Source organism: Anabrus simplex, chromosome 6, assembly GCF_040414725.1.
Source record: "Anabrus simplex isolate iqAnaSimp1 chromosome 6, ASM4041472v1, whole genome shotgun sequence".
Lineage (NCBI taxonomy): Eukaryota > Metazoa > Arthropoda > Insecta > Orthoptera > Tettigoniidae > Anabrus > Anabrus simplex.
In genome coordinates this window covers 343,388,442-343,416,112 of record NC_090270.1, presented here as the reverse complement: position 1 = coordinate 343,416,112, position 27,671 = coordinate 343,388,442, and the positions used below count along the sequence as shown (strand labels likewise).

The 27,671-nt window shown below is 39.4% G+C and overlaps 1 protein-coding gene across 3 annotated transcripts in view; it reads left to right on the top strand.

Moving 5' to 3' along the window:
• The window catches only part of Gbeta76C (guanine nucleotide-binding protein subunit beta-2), a 211,895-nt gene extending 193,019 nt beyond the window's left edge, over positions 1-18,876 (top strand). For all 3 annotated transcript variants that reach the window (XM_067148912.2, XM_067148911.2, XM_067148910.2), the window contains one exon: positions 17,967-18,876. In XM_067148912.2, coding sequence (XP_067005013.1) covers positions 17,967-18,073 — 107 coding nt within the window. In that variant the 3' untranslated portion in view covers positions 18,074-18,876. The remainder of the gene's footprint in view (positions 1-17,966) is intronic.
• Positions 18,877-27,671: the final 8,795 nt, after the last annotated feature.

The window sequence follows — 27,671 nt, the reverse complement described above, 5'->3', positions numbered from 1 at the left end:
GAGCTCGAGAGTCCATTATCGTCTACGATTCATTCAGTGAACCATGGCTCGCTGTATGTCTCGCTGCAGCGGAAGCTCGGCTCTCCGCGTGTCCAATGAGCCGATAAGGAGCCGTGTCTATCTTGTGTCTCACTGAGCCGCGCTCGTTCACGATTCTTTCGATGTGCCATGATTCACTGTCTCGCTGCAACGGAAGCTCGGCTCCCCGTCAACGTCCAGTGAGTGTAATAGACAAGAAAAATGTTCCACCGATCAATACATTTATTGTGAATGAATTATTGCACTAGTACCGGTTTTGGCCTATCTTGGCCATCATCAGCTAGCTCACAAATTTACAGTCATTAGACAAAACGTTAGAGCATCCGGATGTCTAATGAAAAATGAAAGTACCGTAAAATGGGGTGAATGGGAACGGTTTTATAGTATTTTCTGTTGCTGTTTTCTTCATTTAGATAATGTAATATATTTGTGCATGTGGCAGTGTTGACAAGGTCAGATAGCTAGTTATGGTACATGAAATGAACACTTTGGTACAAAGAGTTATGTGATATTGACTGAAAAATTACTGTTCCCATTCACCCCAAATATGGGGTCAATAGGAACAGATACTTAAGTGTCCTGTCTAAACCTATTCTCCTCATACTGGGGTGAAAAGGAACACTGAAAACCTTTAAAAAATGTTATTTAAGATCTGAAAAATGTATAAACATTAAAAAATAATACAATAAGGTAATTATCATCCTAAAACGTGTTACAAAATGTTACCATTAATGGAAATTTACATCAAATTTCATGTGCCCCTTCTCAAAAGCTTAGGGTGGTTTAGCACAACAACAACACTTATCAGTTTCACAGACATCTTCATGTTCAGGCCACAAAAATTAGTCCGCTATCAACTTTAGTTGGCACATACTTCAGAAACTTTACTGTGAAGCATTCATATTCATTGTCATGTGTCTGTATAACACTGTTGTAGGAATGCCACATTTCTCTGAACATTTTCTGTATGATAATCCCCTTTTAATATCCTTTAATGTAGCGGAAATTGTTTCTGGCAGGTTTTTCTTGTGGATTTTGCCCCTCTGATCTCGCGTGTATTGCCTTGGCATCTTTCTTGTTCAACTGGAATGCAGATAAAATAAGGGATAGAATTACCGAACAGCATTTATATGAAGACTGTATTCACATTTAACCTTCATTTTACATATCATCTATGTGTTCCCATTCACCCCATTTTTCAATGATTTTGTTCACTAATTCTGCATAGTGTTTACATCGAAAAGTGTGATTATATCTCATGGCAAAATTATATTTAACTGTATCACAAAATGGCATAGTTACTTATTCTACACATAAAAAGCACTTACCTCCATGTGATTTTCTAATCCAGAAGAAGATTTTATCGTCTTTAATAGCTATAAAAATACAAAGGTTCCTTATTGCGCACTAATTGTTGCTAAAAGTTATTGTTATCCTTTCAGAGCACATTGAAATGGCAGGAAATACGGATAGGAAACATATGGGTGAAAAAAGTTCCACTGAATTGCTTTACATACGATGCAAACCTTCCATAAAATAAATTCCCTACTATGTGTTCCCTTTCACCCCCATGTTCCTATTCACCCCATTTGGTAAAATATATTGCAGTATGTTGCGTTAAAATATCTCTGATTAAAAGTGGTGATGGTTATAATAAACTAAAACCTATTGATTGAGCATGGACATGAATACATAAACACATTAAAATATATATGCCACATCATAAGACACTAAAAAAATATAGCACATTAAACACATTAAAACATGGTATATTTTAAAAAACGTCTATTAAAATTTGAGTTCATGTTGCGTTGCATTCATTCTTCAATCCTCTTGTAGTTCTTGTGTTGATTAAGTTGTATTAGGTGATCATCGAGAATGTTCTATCAAGACCAACTACAATTACATCAGACCGTAATCCAGAATAAACATGGCGGACATCGGCGTGCGATACGAGAGGTTGAAAGAAAGGTTATGCATGTTTATTTCGAGTCACCTAAAGAAAATATCACAAGTCGAACGTCATGAAATGCAACTCACTAACTCAAAATATGAATAATTAAACACCAAAAGTAGCGTTAAAGCGTATTGTAAGTCTAAATTAAATTTCAGAGGGAAAAATAACGAAAGGAGAATTATTGTATCAACGTCAGGTTGAAACAAACAGAGAGTATAAAAATATTTCACATATGAATCTCCGATCAGCAAATACGATATAGATGTCAACAAAGAACATTATTACGGTAACCTTATATGGAATACTATGTAACACCACCATTAACCACAGCCCATTATGTAAAACACGCAAACAAATTTCTCCAACAAAATTTCAACCTTCCAAAATCCACCTGTATTGTTGAGTAGGTACAAGCGATATTTGTATGATACACTTGACCATCTAAAGCACTCGTCAGCTTAAAACTCACCAGAATTGATGGCATAATTGTATTTTGTATAAAAGAACACAATCCTCATGTTCACTCCACGGGAAATGGGGTTAGGTTTAGTTTACGCATGTTCATTTTAAAACGTTAAAAATTTATTACATCATTCTTGCGTCACCGTTTAAGATTAATTTAGTCTCTAAATTATAAATTTTAGTCCTGGGACTGATTTAATGTTCTTTGTAGTAAGGTACGTTGGCTGATAAGGCAAATGCTAGGATAGGCATCATTAGTTTAAACTTCGGAAGTTTGCGCGGCACTCGAATTAGATCACCACCTTCTATGGGCATATAATGTCATCCCTAACAATACATTTGATTTCAAAAATGATAAAATGATTAATCCACACAATATTGTTAGTCCGATGATTCGGTTCGAAGTTTTCCTTACGAATGCTCTTAACCCAATTTTGTCTTAATACTAGGTCTTTTGGAAACGGGAACACTTAAGCTCTTACTTACATCCAGGCACACAGCACATTAAACTATAAACACACTGCATAGGTAACTAAAAATAAAGAAAATATTTCAGACAAGAACACGAGAATCAACATTAACCTAATCACCACCGATATTGTTGGAATAAATAAGCTCTTTGAGAACAAATAGCTTCTTACGGCACTGAAAGAGGATCTATAACGTTCTTAAGACTATAAATATAATGTACGATTAATAATATTCAAATTTCCGTAAATACTTGGTAACAACACGGCTTACACAAATCAAAACAAACGCATGCTAGCACTCCAGCTGCCGCCATTATGGACAGTTTCGATAGGTTGGTTAAGGTCTGATATATTGTAGTTGGTCTTGGTTCTATGGCTGATATACTTCGTATTGGTATGTTATAAGAACTCTTGTCATTAAAAAACTGTAAAGACTGAAACAACAAAGCAAACCGAAACCACTAACCATAACTGAAAATAAAGATCCTTCTCATCTTAACAAGAATTCCCAACATAAATTCCACCCACCCGTAAAAAATCTCACACTAACCGTATTTGACGATGTAGAGACGGCTATGTTGAGCAGGGGGCCCAAACATAACTGGGTAATGCATCATCCTATCAGAATATTATAACTGCCGTTACCGAAACAGAACTCGCTTTACAGAAAATTCCTTACGATATAAGAGACGAAGTTAGACACGAAATCAGTAGAAAGATCCCACAATATATCAATCATGTTCACAATAATAACCTAAACATGAATACCACCAATAAATCGAACCTAAACAAACTCAAAAACAAATTAAAACAGAACAATATACTAATAACAAGAGCCGACAAAGGCAACACTCCGGTCATTATGGATAGGAATGAATACATAACAAAGACTAAAGAATGTTTCCAGGACAACACTTTTTCAATTAAACGCCGAGATCCAACCAATAATATACAAAGGAATTTAAAAAATCTGCTGAAGAACACACACTTTATTCTCACCGAAACAGAATCTGCTAAACTTATAACTATGAACCCCCAATTACCATCCGCAAGGGCCTACCCTAAAATACACAAAGAAAATGTACCCATGAGACCGATTATAAACTATAAAGCCAGTCCAACCTATAAGTTTATTTATTTATTTATTTATTTATTTATTTATTTATTTATTTATTTATTTATTTATTCACAAAGGACAAGATACAGCTACACTGAGCAAATTTCACTTGCACTGCCAACAGACTATTTAACCAACGTATACTTTCATAATAAAATATAACAAACATAACAGAATATAACAAGATCAGGTACACAGCCTACTAATAACTGTCCAAATCGAAAACCATAAGAATGTCCATATTGATAGCCAAGTCGTCGTGGGTCAAGATGGCGGTATAATCCCTTCACATCAACTTATCTTTAAGAGGCTATTTACACACCTCTCGAATACACTTTTATTTGATGCTATATCGAGTTCTTGTCTCCTGTTAATATTGTTAAAGTGTGTCGGGAGGCGGATTAGGAAAGATCGTTGAAGTATTGAGTGCTGAGTGTGGGGAATGTGGAGAAGGTCTTTGGTTCTGGTGGAGCGGGAAGGAACACGGAGAGAGAAGAGTGAGACAAGATGTTCCGAGCGGTAATGTCCATTTAAGATCCCGTGGAGGAAACTCAGGTCAGCTACCTGTCGCCTGGTGTGCAGCGGTGACATATTAATTGCCATTAATACCGGTACCTGCTGCGTAGACAGATTTCTGAGCTTGGGGTTTCTGTTCCTTACAATTGCAGCAAAGAAGGACACTGCTCTGTCTAACTGCTTAGTAATGGAGGGGGAGGCTGTTGTCCAAATAGGAGAGCAATAGTTTAAGAGAGGTTGAATGATCGTGAGGAAGAAGTGACGAAGAGCAATGGGGTCAGAAATTTCTGTGAAGCGATAGAGAATGCCTAGTAATTTCATAGCCTTGGTTGTATATGTTTCTGTGTGGGTCTTAAATTGTAATTTTGTATCAAATATTACACCTAGGTCACGCTGTTGCGTAACTACGGTGATGGGCTTGTCGAGTAGGTAATATGATGTCGGTAGAGGAGATTTACGTAGTGTTATGGTCATGTGGCTGCATTTTTGTGGATTGGGGATAAGTTTCCAAGTACAGCACCAGTTCGAGAGGGCATTAAGTGAGGAATGTAGCAGAGCTGCATCTCCTGGATTCCTGATCTCCCTAAATATCTTCCAGTCGTCAGCAAAGAGTAGGGTATTGGCTGTTTCGTTGAGTTCGGACGGCAGATCGTCCATAAACAAAGAAAACAGCAAGGGGCCAAGAGTACTGCCTTGTGGGACACCGGACGTGACTGGTAACCATGAGGATGAAGTGCCTGATATTACCACTCTCTGCCAACGGTTATGTAGGAAGCCAGCAAGAAGGGTCAGAAGACTGCCATGTATATTAAATCGTTCGGAGAGTTTATGGAGCAACAGAGTATGGTCTACAGAATCGAAAGCTTTCGAAATGTCTACGTAGCAGATATCCAGCTGCGATTTAGCTGCAATGGCGTGTGATGCAAAGCTATGCAGAGTGGCTAGGTTTGTTAGACAAGAGCCACCTGGTAGAAAACCATGCTGCTTGGTTGAGATATACGGCAACGTGAAAGCGAGGAGACGCTGGTGTATAATTTTTTCAAAGATAAAGGATAGTGTGGGGAGAATAGAAATTGGTCGGTAAGATGAAACATTAAATTTGTTGCCTGATTTGAGAAGTGGAACAAGATTTGCCTGTTTCCAGGTATTAGGAAAATAGCCCGCGGCAAAACATCTGTTAAATAATTTAGATAGAGGGACGCAAAGAGTACTGGCAGTATTTTTTAGGAAAAGAGGACCTATAGTGTCGGCACCGGTAGCTTTGTTGGTACGGAGAGTTTGAAGAAGGTCATGAACTTCACTTGGTGTGGTAGTTATGCTTGATAGGGTTCTGTTTGAAGCTGTACCAACGGGAGGGAGCGGTTGGTTTTGTAAGGAAGGGGAGAAGTTGGAGAAGAAATACCTGTTGAACAGTTCATTGCGATCGGCGCCATCTGCTGTTGTATCGTTGTGGTTCACGCTGACAGGAATCCGCTCCGTCCTTCTTCGTGTGTTGATGAGACTCCAGTAGCGCTTGGGATTGCTGCGGACGTTTTCAGTGACAGTGTCTACGTGTGTTTTGTAGTCTCTTCTGACCAAAAAACCTCGCGTGGTGGCGGATTTTAACGAAAGTATTGTGAGTGTGTGGTAGGGTTGGGCACTATGTCCCTGTTTCGACACAAGGTGCCGGTGCACAGTTATGTTCCGCTGTTCCAGAACACCGAGTGTCAATTGTTCCGAAAAATTCTCATGCGAGCCGGAGACACTGACTCGCTGTCCCATCAGAAGCGCCACTATGCACTACCCTTCGCCTACTAGCTTACTGTGCAGCGGGCGCACGGGACGCGGTACTGTAACTGCGCAGTGCAGAGAGAACTTCGAGAGGTAACATTACATGCTCCGCGCCAGTGGGAACTGGGAGTGTGCCTGTACGGAACGTGCTGTGTGGTGTGTGCCTGTGTGTAGTTATGGCCATGGTCCAGCATAAAGCTGCAGGGAACGTGAACGAACAGTCGGAACACTGAAATTCGCGCCCAATAATCACGTTAAAGGCTGCTATTAGGTTAAGATTTTTCCGGTCAATATAAAATACACATAACACGGTTACAATGGCAGTGCAGGTGTTTAAAAGTAACCAATTCAAGAATATTTTCACTTGAATGTATTGGCCTGTATTGTGAGTAATCAGTGAGTAATTAATATCTCGAAAATTTCCCTCAACACTTTCTCGGGGATTGACGTTAAACATTAATTTGGACTTTAAGGAAACTCTTAAGCCCAAGAAAAATATGGGTCGTCGCTTTGGAATTAAAAATATAACTGGATGAATACATTGTTGTACTTTCCTGCTGTTAGGCCGGGCGCACATTGCGAAGCAGTTGGCCGCAGAGCAGGGAAGAGCAGAGCAGAACAGCGCGAAGCTTACAAAATTGCGAAGTGGTCGTGAGCGCACATTGCCACGCAGTGTCTCGTCGGTTTTCAGAAATAACATGTTTTCTTTAGACTCTGTGATACTGGGGCATCCAGTATAAAGCTCTTTTTTCTTTTTCTTCAAGCATTCGCGATTTTTCTCATTTTGTTAGTCATCTTCACAATTTCCCTTGTGCTGATGGCAACGCGGTTATTTCTGTTACCGATGTTCGGCGTTCATATGGACTAAGCAAAGAATTTAATTCATGATTATTTTTTATATTTTTTACGTCGCACCGACACAGATAGGTCTTATGGCAACGATGGAATAGGAAAGGGCTAGGAATGGGAAGGAAGCGACCGAGGCCTTAATTAAGGTACAGCCCCCCCCCCCAGCATTAGCCTGGTGTGAAAATGGGAAACCACGGAAAACTATCTTCACGGTTGCCGTCAGTGGCGTTCGAACCCCCTATCTCCCGAATGCAAGCTCATAGCAAGGCGATCTTAATCGCACGACCAACTTGCATGGTAAATTCATTAATAGGATCACAGTGGGGGAGAGGGAAAACTATGTATCTACAAATGTAGTGCTAGATTTTCATCTAGTTGTCACAAGATACTAAAATCAATCAACATTGACAATCTGTTGTGAACGCGTTTGCATTTATATTTGACAAGACATGATAAATGATTTTCCGTATTTATCTCTTCACATAAATGTGACGATGGACGACGGCGACGGAGTCGGCGATGATGCTCTCCATAATCAACATTAGAACTTTGTCTTAAATTCTATATGTTGTGAGAACTTGGGTCACGGATTGTTTCATAGATATATGAGGATTACATTCTTTTGTTTGCTGTTTGTTTAACGTCGCACTAACATATCGAAGGTTTTCGGCGACGGAAGAAGGGTGGAAGATTGGGAAGGTAGCGGGCGTTGCCTTAATTAAGGTACAGCCCCAGCATTTGCCTAGTGTGAAAATAGGAAACCACGGAAAACCATCTTCAGCGCTGCCGACAGTGGGGTTCGAACCCACTATCTCCCGAATGCAAGCTCACAGATGCGCGACCCTAACCGCACGGCCACTTGATCGGTGGATTACATTTTAGGCCTTTCTCTAAACTACCTTGTTACGCAGCGTGAATAAAATGATTTATAGCCTGGACTGTAGTGCCTTATTCCCCGAATTTACATACCGATTTTCATTAAATTCTGTTCAGCCATTTTCTCACGAACATACATACATACATACATACATACATACATACATACATACATACATACATACATACATACATACATACATACATACATACATACATACATACATACATACATACATACATACATATATACGTACATACTGCATTGCAGTCCACATGATTCACATAGTACCTACAAAACATGGTGAGACTGAATGGCTGTGGTAATTTTCTCCTCCATTTCCTAATTGCGTGACACGTGCGCAGGAAACTGTGTTTCGAAGACATCGCGTGGAAGGCGGAAGTACGTGCAGAACCGGCCTGCTCTGCTCTGTCCTGCCCTGTCTGTCAACTTGCGATGGTGCAATGATTTGTGTGGATTACAAAAATCTGCTCTGCGCTGCATTGCTTTAGCTGCTTCGCCTGCGTCCCATGCCTTATGCTCTCTGCACTTCGAATTCCTTCCCTCTCAACTTCCATTTACTTTCTTCAAAATCTCGAAAATTTCCCTCAACACTTTCTCGGGGAATGATGTTAAAAATTAATTTGGACTTTAAGGAAACTTTTAAGCCCAAGAAAAATACGGGTCATCGCTTTGGAATTAAAGATATAACTGGATGAAAAAATGTTGACACTCCAACACAGGGCGCACACAGCCGGTATCGACAGGCAGACACAGCCAAGGCCAACTAATCTATCTAGTGCGGCCTTGGCACAGCACGTTCGGTTCAGGCACATTCCAGCTGAAGCGGAGCATGTCGTGTTGCCTCTCGAAGTTCTCTCTAGGACGCAGTTACAGTCCTGTGTCCTGTGTCCTGTGTCCCGTGTCTCGGCACTCTGTACCGAAACACTCCGCCTCAAGTTCCTAATGTTGCGGAACAAGTGAATGTTCCGGTCTGCCCAACCCTAGTGTGTGGGTTAGGGAAGTCTTTCCACAGGCGCCAAGCTCTCTTTTTATTAAATAGTATCAGTCTGGTCTCATGTGATATCCAGTGTTGATGTTTGCTGGTAGTAGCCCGTTGTGCAGGTACGAAGTCTTTAATTGCAGCTTGCAGCCAGTCGTACAGCAGGTCAAGAGCCGATTCGATGTCAGCTATTTCGAGCAGACTCCAGGGAAGGCATTCCAGGGCACGACACATTGCAGGCCAGTCGGCACGTCGCCAGATGTAGGTAGGGCGGTAGGATGTCCTGCTGTGAGGCTTTGAGGAGGGGTGGGGAAGGAGGAGTGTAGCATCGAGAGACTGGTGGTCGCACAGGAAAAGGTTTCTGCCTGGGGTTATTGTTTTAAGTTCTAATGAGGAGAGTATGAAGTCCAGGGTGTTGGGTCCATATTAAACTGTTTCAGTCCGAGGCCATTAATAAAACTGTCTATAAAGTATGTGTCACAGTTGTTAGCTGACAGCCCGGTAGTTGGAGAAGACCACTTTATAGACAGGTTAAAGTCGCCCATTAAAATTACTTCACCATGAGGGAGAGCTGCAATGACTGAGTCCAGGCACTGTTCAAGGTCACAGAATGGGCTGTTTGGTGGTCTGTAGTAACATCCCACAAGTACAGGGCGTCGAGGAAAGAGTAGCTCCACCCACACTAACTCACAGTTCCGTTCGAGATCTGTCCTTCGTTTACACGGTAACGCACTGTTCACTGCTAGCATCACTCCACCACCTAGAGTAGCGCGATGACGACGGAATATGCTGTAATTAGCACTGAGTGGTAGTTCACTGTCACTAGCCCACGAGAGCCATGTTTCAGTGAGTCCGATCACGTCAACTTCTCTTATGTCTTGCAGGGATAGTTCACAATCAGACAGCTTATTGTTTAGGCTTTGCACATTCTGACAATAGATATTTATGTCTGTTTTCATTTCACAAGTGGTGGGACCGGGGTTTAAGTGAACATCTCCAGCCAGTAGTAGGAGGCAAAGCAAGCCCCCAATCGCTGAGCGACCAGGCCTAGGCTTGTTCGGCTCAGAGCTAGTAGGGAGGCGTCTATAAGTCTGGAGAATGGCGCATCCAGTCAGAGAGAACGCCGGAATGTAATATTTCTCTCTGCTAGTAGCCATGCAAAAGGAGAACTCACTTTTTCACTTGCACACACCGATTCCTTAACTCGAATAGACCCGTGCAGAGAACCGTAAAGCGCAACAACTCTGATTATTACCACACAAACAACACAAACTGCAGCAGCACTAAGGTTGCGCGTGTCTACTCTAGCCGCCATCTTATGCAAACTGTTATCGCAATTCATTCAGAAATATTTGAAAAAGCATTATTCATTTTTAGCAAACAAAACAATACAAAACTCAATAGATTTTTGCAACAGAACCAAAGAACCAAAGATCGAAAAACATCATACCCTTACTTCATTTGATATAACAAACATGTACCCACAACATTCCTATTAAACAAACAGTCAAAATAATTGAATCTAACCTAAAAAACCATAGTAACTTGAGCACCTTAGAAATAGAAGAATTCGTGATTCTGCTTAAATTCGCCTTAAACAATAACTACTTCAGATTTCATGACACCATATGGTATCAGCAACAAGGATTACCTATGGGATCTCCTGCTTCCGGAATATTAGCAGAAATATATATCGACTACCTAGAACACACGTCAATTAATAAAATAGATAATATATTTTTTGGTGTAGATTTGTCGACGATATCTTCGTAATTATAGATAATAGATTCACTGATGCAGATACTATACTAGACAAACTTAACAATTTAGCCCCCCAAATTAAATTCACTAAATAAACAGAAAATTACCGTACCTTAAATTACTTGGACTTAACAATAACCAGGTACGACACTCACTTATCTTACAAGATTTATAGGAAACCCACACACACTTTAAATACCATAAGAAATAACTCCTTTCATCCTAACACACATAAAAGAGCAGCCTATTATAGTATGATACATAGAGCTTTCAATATCCCAATGACAATAGAAGATCGAAATAATGAATTAAAATTAATCCACGACATAGCCAAATACAATGGATACAGCAAAGAAATGGTCAACAAAATCATTCACAAAATAAAATCCCAACCTAAAACTAAATTAATCAAAACAGCCAAACCGAAAAAAGATTATATCCTATTTACCTTCAACAACACCAATATATATACTATAACTAATTATCTTTAAGAAGCACAACCTGAAAATAGCATTCAAAACCACACACAACAGCACCAACACTATACACAACACCAAAACAGTCAATAATAATAATAAATACAACCAATCAGGTGTCTACCGCATCAAACGCAACAATTGTGACACAAGCTACATTGGACGTACAGGCAGAAACTTCACCGTCCGTTATAATGAACATATAAATGCAGTAAAGCACAACCATTTCTCATCAATAGGCCAACATGTAGAAGAATCTAAGCACAACTTCACAGACATCAATAATGACATGATGATATTAAACATAAACTCTAAGGGCCCCCTACTCAACATAATCGAAGATTTCTATATTTCTTTGGATCATACGCTAACCCCAATCATAACATTAACGACATTACAGAAAAAACCAGTATCATCTTTGACAAAGTCATTCCTGCAATAAAAAATGACTGTCTCAAATTAGTAAACACACGTCATAACAAACCGACGAATCACAAACCTAACCCCGCCCCTACCTTCACAATAGCCACTCCTCCATCCCCTCCAACAACATCCCTCCACACAGCTAACATGAGCCCCAGACGTACTCGTAGCAGAACACAACAAATCTCCAAACATATCGGTACACAACCTCCACAGCAACAACAGTAAGTACTCTTTTCATTTCACACATACATCCAGGCATTCCTTTATACATACGCTATACTCATATTAGCTTTTCTTTACAGATAAAAATCCATATAACGTGCATAGACGAGAGAGGTGTCACCACGAACTGCTCTAAAATCAAACCCTATCTCGCTGTATACATAAATCTTACTGGACTACATGAACAGATGAATTGCACAGTACTCAATTTTCCAATTTTAATGACAAGAGTTCTTATAACATACCAATACAAAGTATATCAGCCATAGAACATTCTCAATGTTCACCTAATACAACTTAATCAACACAAGAACTACAAGATGATTGAAGAATGAATGCAACGCAACATGAACTCAAATTTTAATAGACGTTTTTTAAAATATACCATGTTTTAATGTGTTTAATGTGCTATAATTTTCAGTCTTATGATGTGGCATATATATTTTAATGTGTTTATGTACTCATGTCCATGCTCAATCAATAGGTTTTAGCTTATTATAACCATCACCACTTTTAATCAGAGATATTTTAACGCAACATACTGCAATATATTTTACTTTCATTTTTCATTAGACATCCGGATGCTCTAACGTAACATCTTTGTAATTTTGTCTAATGACTGTAAATTTGTGAGCTAGCTGATGATGGCCAAGATAGGCCAAAACCGGTACTAGTGCAATAATTCATTCACAATAAATATATTGATCGGTGGAACATTTTTCTTGTTCATTACATTGAATCCAATCAATACGGAATACGAAACTTATAAATAATAAAACGTCCAGTGAGTGCGCCACTCAGCACTGTCCACTGGGAGTAAGCTGAATCGTGTGCTGTGAGCTCGCCGTTCCTGTGAATCGATTCACTCGGGCACTTTAATGAATCGATACACTGCTTCGAGTCATGCATTCAGTAGCCAGCACTAGTGCACTTGCCTACCGTTGTGGTATTCAGTCATAAAGGATCCTAAAAGACGGGCATGTGTAGCTATCATATTAGCACTCTGCACAAAACTCAGTGTTAAACGTAAACAATTGGCTTAGAAAAAGGGAAGAGTATTCTCATTTGAAGTTGTTGAGGGAAATACAATATAGCAAAGCAGTAGATTATCAGAACTATCTCCAAACGAGTAAGGGTACATTTACAAAATTATTAGGAATGGTTGAGCCTTTTCTAATAAGGCAAAATACAAACATACAGACCTGCTCATCAGTGGCAGAGAGATTAGCGGTGACATTGAGGTATTTTGCAACTGGTGAAACGTTTGAAGATTTAAAGTTTTCTGCTATAATCTCACCAGTTTCTATCAGTACAGCAGTGTTTACACATGTAATGTACTGTGTTACGTTTATTCTCGCAGCGTTTCATATAGCTCGACATGCCTACTTGGTGGTTCCACTTGGCCTCGGTGAGCAACACATTTGTCGTCCATCGCTGCTCCATTAATACTGACAGAAATAATGATGAGTGCACTCACACTGTCAGTATCCCCACCACTCTACAGTACTGACGCTCGCAGATCAGGAAATCCGGATCTGCTTCAGTACTGGCCTTCATTCCATCATTCCAGTCCACATGCAATCAGTATTACTGTCAATATTTTTTCGGTACTGACAGTTTTATTGACCGTGTAGGGTCTGCTTATTGTGTACATTCACCGCATACTTAAGCTACCTCATGGCATGGATGGTATTCGATACGGTTCCATAGCATAAATTAGTAAATTGGCCTATTGGTTTTTTAAATAGGTTTAACAGTTCAGTGTAGCTGTGGTTTTATTTACATCCGTGAGTTTGTTAGTGTATAATTCGTCTGTCTAAACCACGCGTCAGTGTAGTTCGGGAAAGACAAGCAACAAGAATGTGACTCTGAGACCAGCGGAGTACTCTTTACTGTGTTTGTAGTTTTTATGAATTAGTTTTCGCTCGTGATTCATTAGCTTTTCTAAGTATGGTGCTAAATTTTAGGAGAGGTGCATGGCACTGTCGCATTGCATCAGCTGTTCTGGCAGCTACAGTAGGGTCCACCTATTCAATACCAGTAGCTTGTATAATGTCCTATATAACTGGGACTACTTTTCACCCCACATACATTGGGTCATCCTCAGACACGATCCAATTGGAAAACATATGTTCATATGCAACCAATGATAAAAAAAACAATCTGGTATGTCTCAATTTCAATTCCAAATTTAAAACATTGATGAAGTCCGACAACACATTCAAAATTGAAACCAAATGACACATCAGAAGTGCTGTGGTTGATGCCAAACAATTTCGTCGCTCCTTCAGCAACCAAATCTTCCTGAGTTGATCTGGGAGTTGGCATTCCCCATCTGTATAGACAAGCAACTTGATTTATAATTGATGTTTGTTCAATAGTAATATGGGTAATGTAGCTTGAAGGGGAACATTCATAACTTGAATAGGTATTCCTTTTTATCAGATGTAGTGATCTATTGTTTAATTTGGTTTGAAGTGAATGTTTCGTCCACTGCCTCAATCAATCAATACTGATCTGCATTTAGGGCAGTCGCCCAGGTGGCAGATTCCCTATCTGTTGCTTTCCTAGCCTTTTCCGAAATGATTTCAAAGAAATTGGAAATTTATTGAACATCTCCCTTGGTAAGTTATTCCAATCCCTAACTCCCCTTCCTATAAATGAATATTTGCCCCAGTTTGTCCTCTTGAATTCCAACTTTATCTTCATATTGTGATCTTTCCTACTTTTATAGACGCCATTCAAACCTATTCGTCTACTAATGTCATTCCACGCCATCTCTCCGCTGACAGCTCGGAACATACCACTTAGTCGAGCAGCTCTTCTTCTTTCTCTCAATTCTTCCCAACCCAAACATTGCAACATTTTTGTAACGCTACTCTTTTGTCGGAAATCACCCAGAACAAATCGAGCTGCTTTTCTTTGGATTTTCCAGTTCTTGAATCAGGTAATCCTGGTGAGGGTCCCATACACTGGAACCATACTCTAGTTGGGGTCTTACCAGAGACTTATATGCACTCTCCTTTACATCCTTACTACAACCCCTAAACACCCTCATAACCATGTGCAGAGATCGGTACCCTTTATTTACAATCCCATTTATGTGATTACCCCAGTGAAGATCTTTCCTTATATTAACACCTAGATACTTACAATGATCCCCAAAAGGAACTTTCACCCCATCAACGCAGTAATTAAAACTGAGAGGACTTTTCCTATTTGTAAAACTCACAACCTGACTTTTAGCCCCGTTTATCAACATAACATTGCCTGCTGTCCATCTCACAATATTTTCGAGGTCACGTTGCAGTTGCTCACAATCTTGTAACTTATTTATCACTCTGTAGAGAATAACATCATCCGCAAAAAGCCTTACCTCCGATTCCACTCCTTTACTCATATCATTTATATATATAAGAAAACATAAAGGTCCGATAACACTGCCCTGAGGAACTCCCCTCTCAACTATTACAGGGTCAGACAAAGCTTCACCTACTCTAATTCTCTGAGATCTATTTTCTGGAAATATAGCAACCCATTCAGTCACTCTTTTGTCTAGTCCAATTTCACTCATTTTTGCCAGTAGTCTCCCATGATCCACCCTATCAAATGCTTTAGACAGGTCAATCGCGATACAGTCCATTTGACCTCCAGAATCCAAGATATCTGCTATATCTTGCTGGAATGTCCCCATGTTCCTCGTAAGTTGTGTGCACTTGGCACGGGCACCAACATCAGACTGACTGTTGAGAGGGAGCAGGGACAGGACAGTGCGACAGCATAGACGGCATGCTGTACATTAATTTTTTTTTGTAATTCAGTTACATCACACTCAGCGTTTAACAGACTGCGAATGAAAGAACTCCTATAAAAACATTTAAAGTTCTGGATTACCCCTTGATCCATTGGTTGAATCAGTGACGTAATATTAGGTGGCAGAAGTGTAGCAAATATATTTCCAGAAACTAACTCAGCTACTGGTGGATGTGCTTTACAGTTGTCCAAAGGAAGGATGGCTTTGCTATCTTCTGGTAGACCAAGGTTTTTGAAGCTTTCTTGACTTGTGGCACAAAATAATGAAAGAACCAGTATTTGAATAGGGTGGCAGTCATCCATGCATTTGATTGAGCATCATAATGAACAGGCAAGTTCGTAATATTTTTAAATGCCCGAGGTTTTATAGATTTATTAATTATAAAAGGAGTTATTCGGTGGCTTGCAGGTGCATTAGCACATAGAAAAACTGTCAATCTGTTTCTGTTTTAAACCCTTTAGCCGTCTTTCCTTTTCATCTCCTGCAGCTAGAGTAGATATTGGTAAGCACCGCCATAGTAGGCCTGTTTTATCAGCATTGTAAATCTGATCAGCTGTTGGATTATTAACTGTGATTATTTCTTCAAACTCATCTTTGTATTTTTCTGCTGAATCTTGGTTTGCTGAAAGTGTCTTTCCGGTTACATCAAGTCTTCGAATTCCATGCCGAAACTTAAAGTTTCTGAGCCAACCATCAGAAAAATTTCATTCACTTTCTGCAACAACTAAGTCTTGTCCAAATTTCTTAGCCTTTTCAATAACCATTGGTCCCATTACCAGCTTTCCTTTGGAGCGTACTGCACTGAACCATTTGTACAATAAGCTATCTAATTGTTCCAGTTAAAAAAAATGTTTGTCTGGAAGCCAACTTTTCAGTTGTTACTGATTGAGAAGCAAATTTCATTAGTTCATCTTTTTGTTTTTTATGTCGTAAATGGTTGATTCAACAAAATATTTCTATTCTCATCTTTCTCCAGGTGTTTGATGATTTCTAGTTTCTGGTTGATGGTCAGAGTTACGTGCTTACGTTTCTTTCCTTGTTTGGAACTTGAAGAAGGTTTCGGTTTTGAGAATATTGTCACTGCCTAAATACCAAGAAAACTTCCACAGGGCACTTTGATATGTATGTTCACTACACTACTGTAATACGGATCCTAGATCGCAAGAAAAAACATTGTAGTGAAAAGTGCTTACAGTGAAAATGAAATGTCGTATGGCTTTTAGTGCCGGATATCCCAGGACGGGTTCGGCTCGCCAGGTGTAGGTCTTTCTATTTGACTCCCGTAGGAGACCTGCGCATCGTGATGATAAACAACGAACTGAACCTGTATGTGGTGAAAGACAACAATGTCAACTGTGTCTAACAATAGCAGGCATGTAGTGGACACTTCCGGGTGGTTTTGAACTGTGCCGTGCGCTTTAACTGTCACAGACATTGAAAAAAATAAAAATTCTGGAATGCTGCGAGACCGTCAGGCATTCCAATCTATTGGATGCCGGACTAATGGAATTCTACTGTAGATATATTAATTAGAGGTAGAAAACAAGTTCACTGCAGTTTTCCTAATATTTTTATTCACATTTTTATCTTCATGTTCCCTCAAATAATAATTGAATTTGTACAAAATAATATAGCTATGGCGAGACTCAAACTCACGTCGTTGAGGTTCGTAGATAAGTATGGTAACCACTCGGCCACCGCTCTGCTCGACTGTGCTGTAACTCTCCAAGTATATACGCATGGTATTGGAAGTGGGTGATTCATCATTTTTTTTTGGAAATTATTAGGTTGCGGACCTGACATGTTTAAGTAAAATGTGTTTGCCTTTAAGTGTTCTATCACCTCCATTTGGTTTGAAGCACATCCTGCGTCATGTTATTTGTCCTAATTTTTTTGAAAATAAAAGCGTGTTGACCTACTGTTACTGTTGAATGTCCCCCAACAGGTACATTAAAGCTCGCTGAAATAGGTTAGATGCTGGGTTTGGCCTCTCCTTGTAAGAGAAGTTGCATCAATAGTCAAGGTATGGTACTCCAATCTAGAGGGAACAAATAGTGCACATACATTGTACTTGACAGAATAAAGGTTCAGGATGCTTCAGTGATTATGAATTGCTCGAAAAATGACCCTTGTTAATTATGTTACATTTTTTGAGCTCTACTAAAAGAACGTGATAATATCTATTAATATTTCAATCTCTGTTCCAGCTACTTTATCAGGACATGAGAACCGAATAACATCATTGTCCGTGGCAGGTAATGGCATGGCAGTTGCCACATGTTCATGGGATAATAATGTTCGAGTGTGGGTGTAAAGATTCATCGGCTCTACAAAACGTTCCCATTACTAGAAGGATTATTGATGCAATGATCACAGAAAAATAATGGAACTGAACCAAAACTGAGGTGAACGACTGAAATGGACATTTTGGTTGTTCGTAACCAGAAATCAAGATGGATTCACGCAAGATCAGAAAAAAAGAGCCAGTATATTAGAATATTTATTTATTTCTATGTTAGCAATTCCTATTAAAATAAGTCCAATCATGTAAATGATTACCTAGCTGGTATGTGAACAAAGAGTATTGTATAATAACCCATAAAACTGTGAAAGACTATGAAAGCAGTGCTGGTGTTTAGTTGTCTCATGCTTTAATAGAGGTCTTGCTAATCTTCAAATGTTGCTACTTCCATCTTGTAAATATTATACTATTCATGAATTCAGACACAAATGTAATTAAAAGGTATAAATCTCTAGGTGTTAAATTGGTTACTTTTGTCCTTCAATTTACTCTTCATATTAATATTTCTGTAAATAACTCAGAATGATAAAGGAAAGGAAACACATTTTAGAGTATTATTTACATCCATACACAATGTCTTGTATTTATTTTACAGCTGTAGAATTGACTGATGTTTTAATTCACCTAAATAAAATCCAGGGTGTTCCCCATGTATTGTATGTTATTGCTACCTTTTAATTCTTCAACTATTCTATTCTTGTTAACAAATACGATAAGTGGAAAGAACGAAAAACCTTTAGCATGTCTTGCATTTTATTAATTAAACAAGATATGTATGAGTATAATTAAATAAAAATGACAAACATGAAAATAGTGACAGTAACAATGCTCATAATTTCTAGACATGATAGAGTTTTGGGTTTGTGCTGGACTCCACTCCATAACAAGATCTGCATTAAAAATCCATCCACCTGTCTGTCTGTCCGTCCGTCCACCCACCCACCCCCACTGATCTGCATTTAGGTCAGTCATCCAGTGGTTGATTCATCCTACTCATTGCCTGAATGGACAGCATACTGCCCTTTGGGTCAGAGGGTCCCGGGTTCGATTCACAGCCAGGTTGGGGATTTTAATCGCTTCTGATTAATTCTTCTGGCTTGGGGACTCGGTGTCTGTGTCTGTCCCAACACTCTTCTATTCATATTCAGACAACACACCACACTACCAACCACCATAGAAAAAAGCAATAGAGATTACATCCCTCCATATAGGATTGGCGTCAGGAAGGGTATCCAGCCATGAAACAGGGTCAAATACACATGTGCAATGGAGTTTGCATCAGCAACCCCAAAGGTGTGGGGAAAGCAGCAGCAGAAGAAGATCCAGGTGGTAGATTCCCTATGATTTGTTTATCTAGTCTTTTCTTAAATGATTTCAAAACCCCCCTTCCTATAAATGAATATTTGCTCCACCTTGTCCTCTGGAATTCCAACTTCATCTTCATAACAAATAGGTAAGTAGAGAGTTATAAAATTCTTAAAAAAATATTTTTGAATCTTAATGAATGAAGACTAGGGTTCGGTATACAAAAAGACATAAAGTCAAGAGAGAGTGACAAAGAAAATGAAAGAACTGTAGCCATTTCTAAAATTACTGAACAAGAGTCCAGATTAAGAAATAAAACAACACTCTACTGAACTTGATACACTATTCATTAAAAACTCATATTAGCATCTTCCACAGCGATGGTGGTGATGATGACTGTTGTCATGATTATCAAACCCACCATCAATCATGATTGAGACAAAAGAAATAGGAATTAATTACCCTCAGCAATGCAAATCTAATTAGGTTATACGACTCAAAATGTCCTTATTTTCAGGTTAACTAGATAAATTTTAAACATTAGGACTTCTCCTCTTTTAGCCTGTATTTCTCTCCAGGTATATCTATCAATTATTTTAAATGCACCCTATCCAGGCATGCGTCAATGAAGTCCGTGCTCTCAATCTGCGTCCTATACATAGATACTTTCAGTATATACATAGTACTGTCAATAGACATAGAATATCAAATTTTATATTACTGAAAAATATTCTCCAATGCAGGCAGTTTTCATTGAATATTTCCAGTACTGTGACTGTCAGTTCTCCATTGTCCTGAAGGTGGACGAGCAATGTATTACTAGATTTTTTCAGTCTTTGTCCCTCACATGTCTTTCTTTAGAGAAAGTAACTCATCTAGTTGACAAAACAATAAGTCTTTGACAGTTTTAAAATGTTTAGATTTGGGTGCTTTGAACAGCATTGGCAGCCAACGTATGTAGAGAAATGTATGCTAAGTGCGATGCGGTAATGTTAAATACGTTGAAAGAAGTGGATGGTGTTCCTCTGTGAGTGTGAAAACAATACTAAGTCAGTAGATAATACATATAAAAACCATCTTCGTAAATACGATATTATGTCGTACTTTACTGGAGCGAGTGGATCTTGTGATCGGAACTGGTGTTGAAGAAGTTAAAATATTCTCGCTCCAATGCGGGCCTGTAGTATGAAAGATAAAAATGTGTTAATCTCTGATAGTGGAAATGAGGCAGGAAAGTAAAGCTTTATGAAGAGTCTCACCTTTTGGTTGGCTGGTTGTGTGTGCTGCGGAGTTGGGTTAAAGAGGAACTGGCAAGGGAGTCGTGTGGACCGACTGAGTCAGGAAGGGGAGAGGGAGAAGTGTCTTAGGTAGGAGGAGGGGGAGAGGCGATAAACGGGGGGATCAGGGGGGTTTTGGAGGTAGGAGGGGATATCGCGTCAAAGAGTTACGTCCTATCTGAAAAACTGAGCCATTTTCCGGAATTTTGAACATATTAAACACTGCAATGAGAATATCAAATAGGATTCTCCGTTTCTCAGAGATATCATTGAAATTAAAGTTTGAATTAAAAAACTAGTCTAAGTGAATGTAGCAGCTTTCAGTAGTATCTAAAAGGGGGCCCTTGCTAAGTGAATCAAGGATCTCAATATCCTGGTCTATTCCATAAAATTTGTGCTTAGCGTCGTGAATATGCTGACCTACCTCGGAAAATCTATTAGGCATTAGTACAGCCCGTAGACCGGCGTAATTTGTAATGTTACAAGTGAGTGGAATTAGCGAAATCTTACTTGGGGAGCGTCTTAGAGAAGAGATGTGTTCTTTGCGATTTCCAGGAACCCTCCATCCCGTCCCAAGAAGTACATTTACTTTTATAACCTAATAAAGATTATTACACGCCATGTTCATTTCTGAAGTAGATACTTGTATTATTATTGGCCAATGTAAAGTGGCACGTGATCACCTTCCCGTCAAGTATGTTGATGATAATCTGTTACCAACCGCAGCACAATAAAAGCGCAAGTCGTATACGAAACTAGGGGCCTAACGCCGCTTCTAACCGTCCAGAACAGTGGTCTTGTCCACGGCAAGAATCCTAACCGTCCAGACCAATGGACTTGCCTAGATCCTATCCTAATCGTATACGAAACTAGGGCCTAACACCGTTTCGCGGCTTCTAACCGTCCAGACCAATGGTCTTGTCCACGGCAAGAATCCTAACCGTCCAGACCAATGGTCTTGCCTAGATCCTATCCTAACTGTATACGAAACTAGGAGCCTAACGCCGCTTCGCGGCTTCTAACAGCCCAGACCAATGGTTTTGTCCACGGCAAGAATCCTAACCGTCCAGACCAATGGTCTTGTCCACGGCAAGAATCCTAACCGTCCAGACCAATGGTCTTGCCTAGATCCGTATACGAAACTAGGGGCCGAAGTCCGCTTCGAGAATGGCAAGAACGGGGAACAATTCGAAGCATAGTTCCTAAGTACAGAGGTTGGCAGCACTGAGCACTGCTACAGAACATCCTTTCCAAGAAGGCCGCGAGCGAGGAAACAAACGACAGTCGTTACGTGCCTGTGTGAATAGCGGTCCACGGGCTGGACTAATGATATCTATTATACCCAACGAGCTAGAATAACATAGAGAGGCGGAAGCGCTGCCTGGGTGAACCTAATAGAACGAATGCCCACCATGTTTCCTGTGGTCACACAAGCAAGGGGACACGGCCTTTAAATGACGAAAAGTGTAGAAAATGCGCATTTTAGAATCGCGGGGGGAGAATTAAAGACCGTTGGCGAAAGTTTGAAGCATGAAAGCGAATACCGCCACTTCATCATATTGCGGCTCGAGGCCAACATCACGATCAGTTGATTGTAGGGTAGTTCGAAATCATCGCACAGTGACATACGAATAGGCCTCGAAATCGGAACAAAAGCGTTACCCTGCTTGGCTGTTGTGGTTAAGCGTAAATTAGAATAAAAACGATGGACATAAATATTTATGATAGGAAACCTTAATATCATAGGGACCTACAATAGGTTACAACCTCATTCTGTTCATATTTTAAAATTCATTGCATCCTCATGAGTACTGTGTTCCTTTCTTAATCTCTTTACCATCCCGGGTTGGTTTTTCCCACGGACTCGGCGACGGATCCCTCCTCTACCACCTCAAGGACAGTGTTCTGGAGCGTGAGACATTGGGTCGGGGGATACAACTGTGAGGGAGGGCTGCACCTGCTATGCTGAACAGGGGCCTTGTGGGGGGAGAAGGAAGCGGCCGTGGCCTTAAGTTAGGTACCATCCCGGCATTTGCCTGGAGGAGAAGTGGGAAACCACGGAAAATCACTTCGAGGATGGCTGAGGTGGGAGTCGAACCCACTTCTACTCAGTTGACCTCCCCAGGCTGATAGAATCCCGGTACAGCCCTCGTGCCCCTTTTCAAATTTCGTGGCGGAGCTGGGAATCGAACCCGGGCTTCCAGGGGTGGCAGCTGCTCACGCTAACCAGTGCACCACAGAGGCGGCCCACGAATACTTTACCACAATAATCGTTTAGTGTAATTATTTATTATAATATAGGGGGGATATCATATTTCTCCCATTACCATACCATATAGTGGGATTACTAGCTGAAAGGTAAGCTTGAAAGTTGTCCATTATGAAGTGTGGCATAGTTTTAAAAACCAAGGCAACATACATCTACAATAAAGGCTGTATACATTTCAAAAATAGCAGTAAAATACTGTATTTACCATACTTGGTGTACGTTTGAACGAAATAAGTGATTTTTTGTGGTTACGTTTCTTGGTGGTGGGCGCTCCATTTCCTTTATTTCTAAATGTGAATGAAAATTAAATAGGGCTGGAAATGTACCGAGCATAAGCAACTGAATTGAGTGGGATACCATTTATCTCTTTTCGCCCTCACAACGCATTGTTCGGTTAATTCCTTGTTCTTTAAACGAAATCTGAAACAAAATTCGACAAACAATTACCGTGGCTATCCGTACTTTCGCTAAGTAAACAATAAAATAGATTTAATTACAAACAGAAATTACAAAAGTAATCTCGGCTATAATTCAGTAATACTTACTTAAAGTACGATATATCCTTGGTTTAATTACTCCGATTAGTACAACCATACGCTGAGCTTACGGCTGGCATACTTGAAAACGAGAATCTATGTTTTCATTTCTTAAAACTTATGGAATTAAATTGGCATGCACGATCTCCCTGTCACCTCAACATATGCTCTCGCGCCAATTCGCTTTGTTTTGACAACCGTTAACATGGCTGCCCCTTATCAACTTGCTTCAAGCAGGGAGCGCTGATGTCAGGTATACAGCCCCTCTATGTTATTCTAGCTCGTTGATTATACCGAATTGTATTCGTATGTTCCGTGTACCTAATTTGTATGCTCTGGCCAGTTTGCCCATTATATGAGCTGCTACAGTCATTGCATCGAAATCTGTATACACCTGATTTTGAGAAAGGGTTAGAACTATTGCCCATGTTGGAATTGTGTAGAACGTCCGAATTTCTATTGTTAGTTCTGAAAGAGATTTTAACATTATACTTCTTAAATATATTGGTGATGTTATATAGGGTTTTATCAAAAGTGAAAGTCGAAAACAATTCTGGTTTTGATTTATCCTTTATTAAATTTGATTTTGAGTGATGCTTAAATTTATTGATTCCTAGCAGTTTCCCGCTGGCTCCACCCGCAATGTACAAAGTATGGTGTTGTTCATTACTATCCTCATGGATGTATTTACAAAGTTTCGACTTAATGAAATAAAACACATGGTCTGCTGTGGTAATAGAATGTAATATTATGTCAACAAAAACACTTGAAAATACATCACCCGCCGAACTGTTAAAAAGTCCTTCAAAGATCTTCGTCATGGAGACAAATGTACTCATAACTTTTCTCAGAATCTACCAATTTAAGTAGTTATTACTTCAAAAGAAAGTGCTTGATCCACTGAGTGTGTTTAGACCAAAATGAACTGCGTACCTCAATTAGAACGAAAGATATGACTGCTTCAGTGAGAAAAATGTTGAAGAAATGTGACGTCAAATTGAATGTGCACCCATAACTTTCCTTAGAATCAGCCAATTTGAATAGTTAAGAGCTGAAATGAAGAGCTTGATCCACTGAGCGTTCTTAGGCCAAAACGAGCTCCGTACCTCAATTAGAACCAAAGATATGATTGCTTCAAAAGACAAAACATTGAAAAAATCAAATAATTTGAGGAAGGCAGAAGTTACGTGATTTATAGTACCTGATGAAAAACCTGTGCATGAATACCTTTCAGTTTAAAAAAAAAATGAAGAAAATCGACCGCATAAGTTGGCCAAACTGACTGACTTTAGTTTTCATAATTTTATTAAATATATAGATGCGTTCAATAAAAGTGTTGTAATAACCATTGAACTTGGCAATAGCATGAATGATATTCAGCTACTCAGATCCGTTTCAGACATGGGGACTTTAAATTCGCGGTCCACTAAGCTGTTGTCAGTGGCGCGTTTTTGAATCTGAGGATGCATTGAGTCTTGTTTAAGTGTCGTTGTTGTTTGGGTGGGTTTTCCGAAAATTCTATATAAGAAACAAGAGGAAAGTCTGGTGATTGTTAAATCTAAAAAATTGATGGAGCCATTCATTTCTGATTCTGATGTAAAGTTAATGTTAGGATCAATGTTATTGAGATTTATTAGCGTCGTTGGTGCATCGGTGGAGCGTTCATCCAAGATGATAAATGTATCATCCACATATCTGGCCCACATCTGAATAGTGTTGAATCTCACATCATTATCAATTGCCGTGTGTTCCAAGAAATCCAGGTATATTTCGGCCAAAATGCCAGAGGTCAGTGACCCCATAGCCAAACCGTTCTGTTTATAAATTACATTATCAAAGATGAAATAGTTATTCTCAATCAACTGTTTTAAAACACATAAAATCACATGAAAAATGAAATGGCGTATGGCTTTTAGTGCCGGGAGTGTCCGAGGACAAGTTCGGCTCGCCAGATGCAGGTCTTTTGATTTGACACCCGTAGGTGACCTGCGCGTCGTGATGAGGATGAAATGATGATGAAGACGACACATACACCCAGCCCCCGTGCCAGGGAAATTAACCAATTAAGGTTAAAATTCCCGACCCTGCCGGGAATCGAACCCGGGACTCCTGTGGCCAAAGGCCAGCACGCTAACCATTTAGCCATGGAGCCGGACATAAAATCACATATTTCTAGTTTACTTAAAAGAGTGTTGGAATTTAGATTTTTCTTGATAATAGAAAAAAGCTTCCCAGTTTTTATACTAGGATACATATTAACAATGTCAAATGAGTGTAAAGTGTGGTAAGGTTGGAGTTTGAAACTGTCTAGTTTATTAATCAACTCAAGTGTATTCTTAAAGGATTTGTTCGAAAGGAATATGTAATGGTTTTTAAGGAATTACTGTATAAAATTTACAATGGGGAGTATGGGGACACCGGTCTTATGGAATTTTGGCAGTGCCTTCACGGTCGGTAAGCTTGGATTCATGCTGATAAGTTTTTGTTTTTTTCTTTCAGTTAAACGGAAAGATGTGGTCTTCAGTGTTTGTTTCAGTTGCTGCTGAATAAATTGGGTAGGGTCTTTGTTGATCACCGAAAATGTATCATCTGTAAAAAAAGGTTTTTTATTTTTTTAAATGTAGTCAGATTTTTCCATAATGATGGTAGTATTCCCCTTGTCAGCTTTAGTAATGATCAACTGGTTATCCTTAATCTTCTTTTTTAGATTGATGATGTTTTTTCTTTCCGCAAATCGTACATTGTTTTTTTGAGTTCGGGAGAAATAAAAATCTTGTTTAATTGTCTTTTAGCATCCAACTTTAGTTCAGCTTGTAAGTCCTGTGGCATTTTGTTGATGGCGGCCTCCGTTTCAATAATGAGCTTAGAAGCAATATTAGGTACATTAGAATTAGGCCAGTTGTGTTTTGGGCCTTTGGAAAGAATTGAGATTTCATCAGCATCTAGTAATGTGTTGGATAAATTGATGAGTGGCCAATGAAATTGAGCGATGGGGTTTTCAGAAGTACTGGAGTCTTTAAATCTTATTGAAGGAGCATAATGTGGTTTTGATTTACTCATGAGCGAATCAAACTTTTTCTCTAGGGTAGACTGCTTATGGGATAGTACATTGACAAGTCTGCAATAAACTTTGTCCTGAAAGATGTTCCATGTTGAACTTTTTGTTGGTGGAAAAGAACATGACGTTTATTATTAATACCCTTTAAATAGTTTGGGGCCAATTTATGCATAATCGCACTTAGCATACATTTCTCTACATACATTGGATACCAATGCTGTACAAAGCACCCAAACCTAAACATTTTAAGACTGTCAAAGACTTTGAACTTATTTACTGTGAGGCTTCTCAGCTTCAGTTTTTTATTTTATTCGTGACTAACAAGTTGTCAAACTTGTACTAATTGCTTATTCAAACCTGGACATTTAGCATAAATATGCTTTGTAATATAACTTGTTATAGATAGTTTCAATTATGAGGGTCAATTTTGTGGTCAGAGTTTGACAGAGCTATGAGCGACCTAAATAGGAACAAGGCACCTGGAATTGATGACATTCTCTCTGAATTACTGACTGCCTTAGGAGAAAGCGGCATGGCAAGGTTATTCCATTTAGTGTGTAAGATGTATGAGACAGGAGAAGTTCCTTCCGATTTTTGGCAGAATGTTGTTATACCTATTCCCATGAAAGCCAGTGCTGACAGGTGTGGAAACTATCGCACCATTAGTTTAGTATCTCATGCCTGCAAAATTTTAACATGTATTATTTACAGAAGAATGGAAAAACAAGTTGAAGCTGAGTTGGGAGAAGATCAATTTGGCTTCAGAAGAAATGTAGGAACACGTGAAGCAATCCTGACTTTATGTCTGATCTTAGAGGATCGAATCAAGAAGGACAAGCCCACGTACATAGCATTCGTAGATCTAGAAAAGGCATTCGATAATGTTGATTGGACCAAGCTACTTAAGATTCTGAAGGTGATTGGGATCAGATACCAAGAACGAAGAATTATCTACAATCTGTATAAAAATCAGTCTGCAATGATAAGAATCGAGGGCTTTGAAAAAGAAGCAGCAATCCAGAAAGGAGTGAGGCAAGGCTGCAGTTTGTCCCCCTCCTTTTCAATGTTTACATAGAACAGGCATTAAAGGAAATCAAAGAGGAATTTGGAAAGGGAATCACAATCCAAGGAGAGGAAATCAAAACCTTGAGATTTGCCGATGATA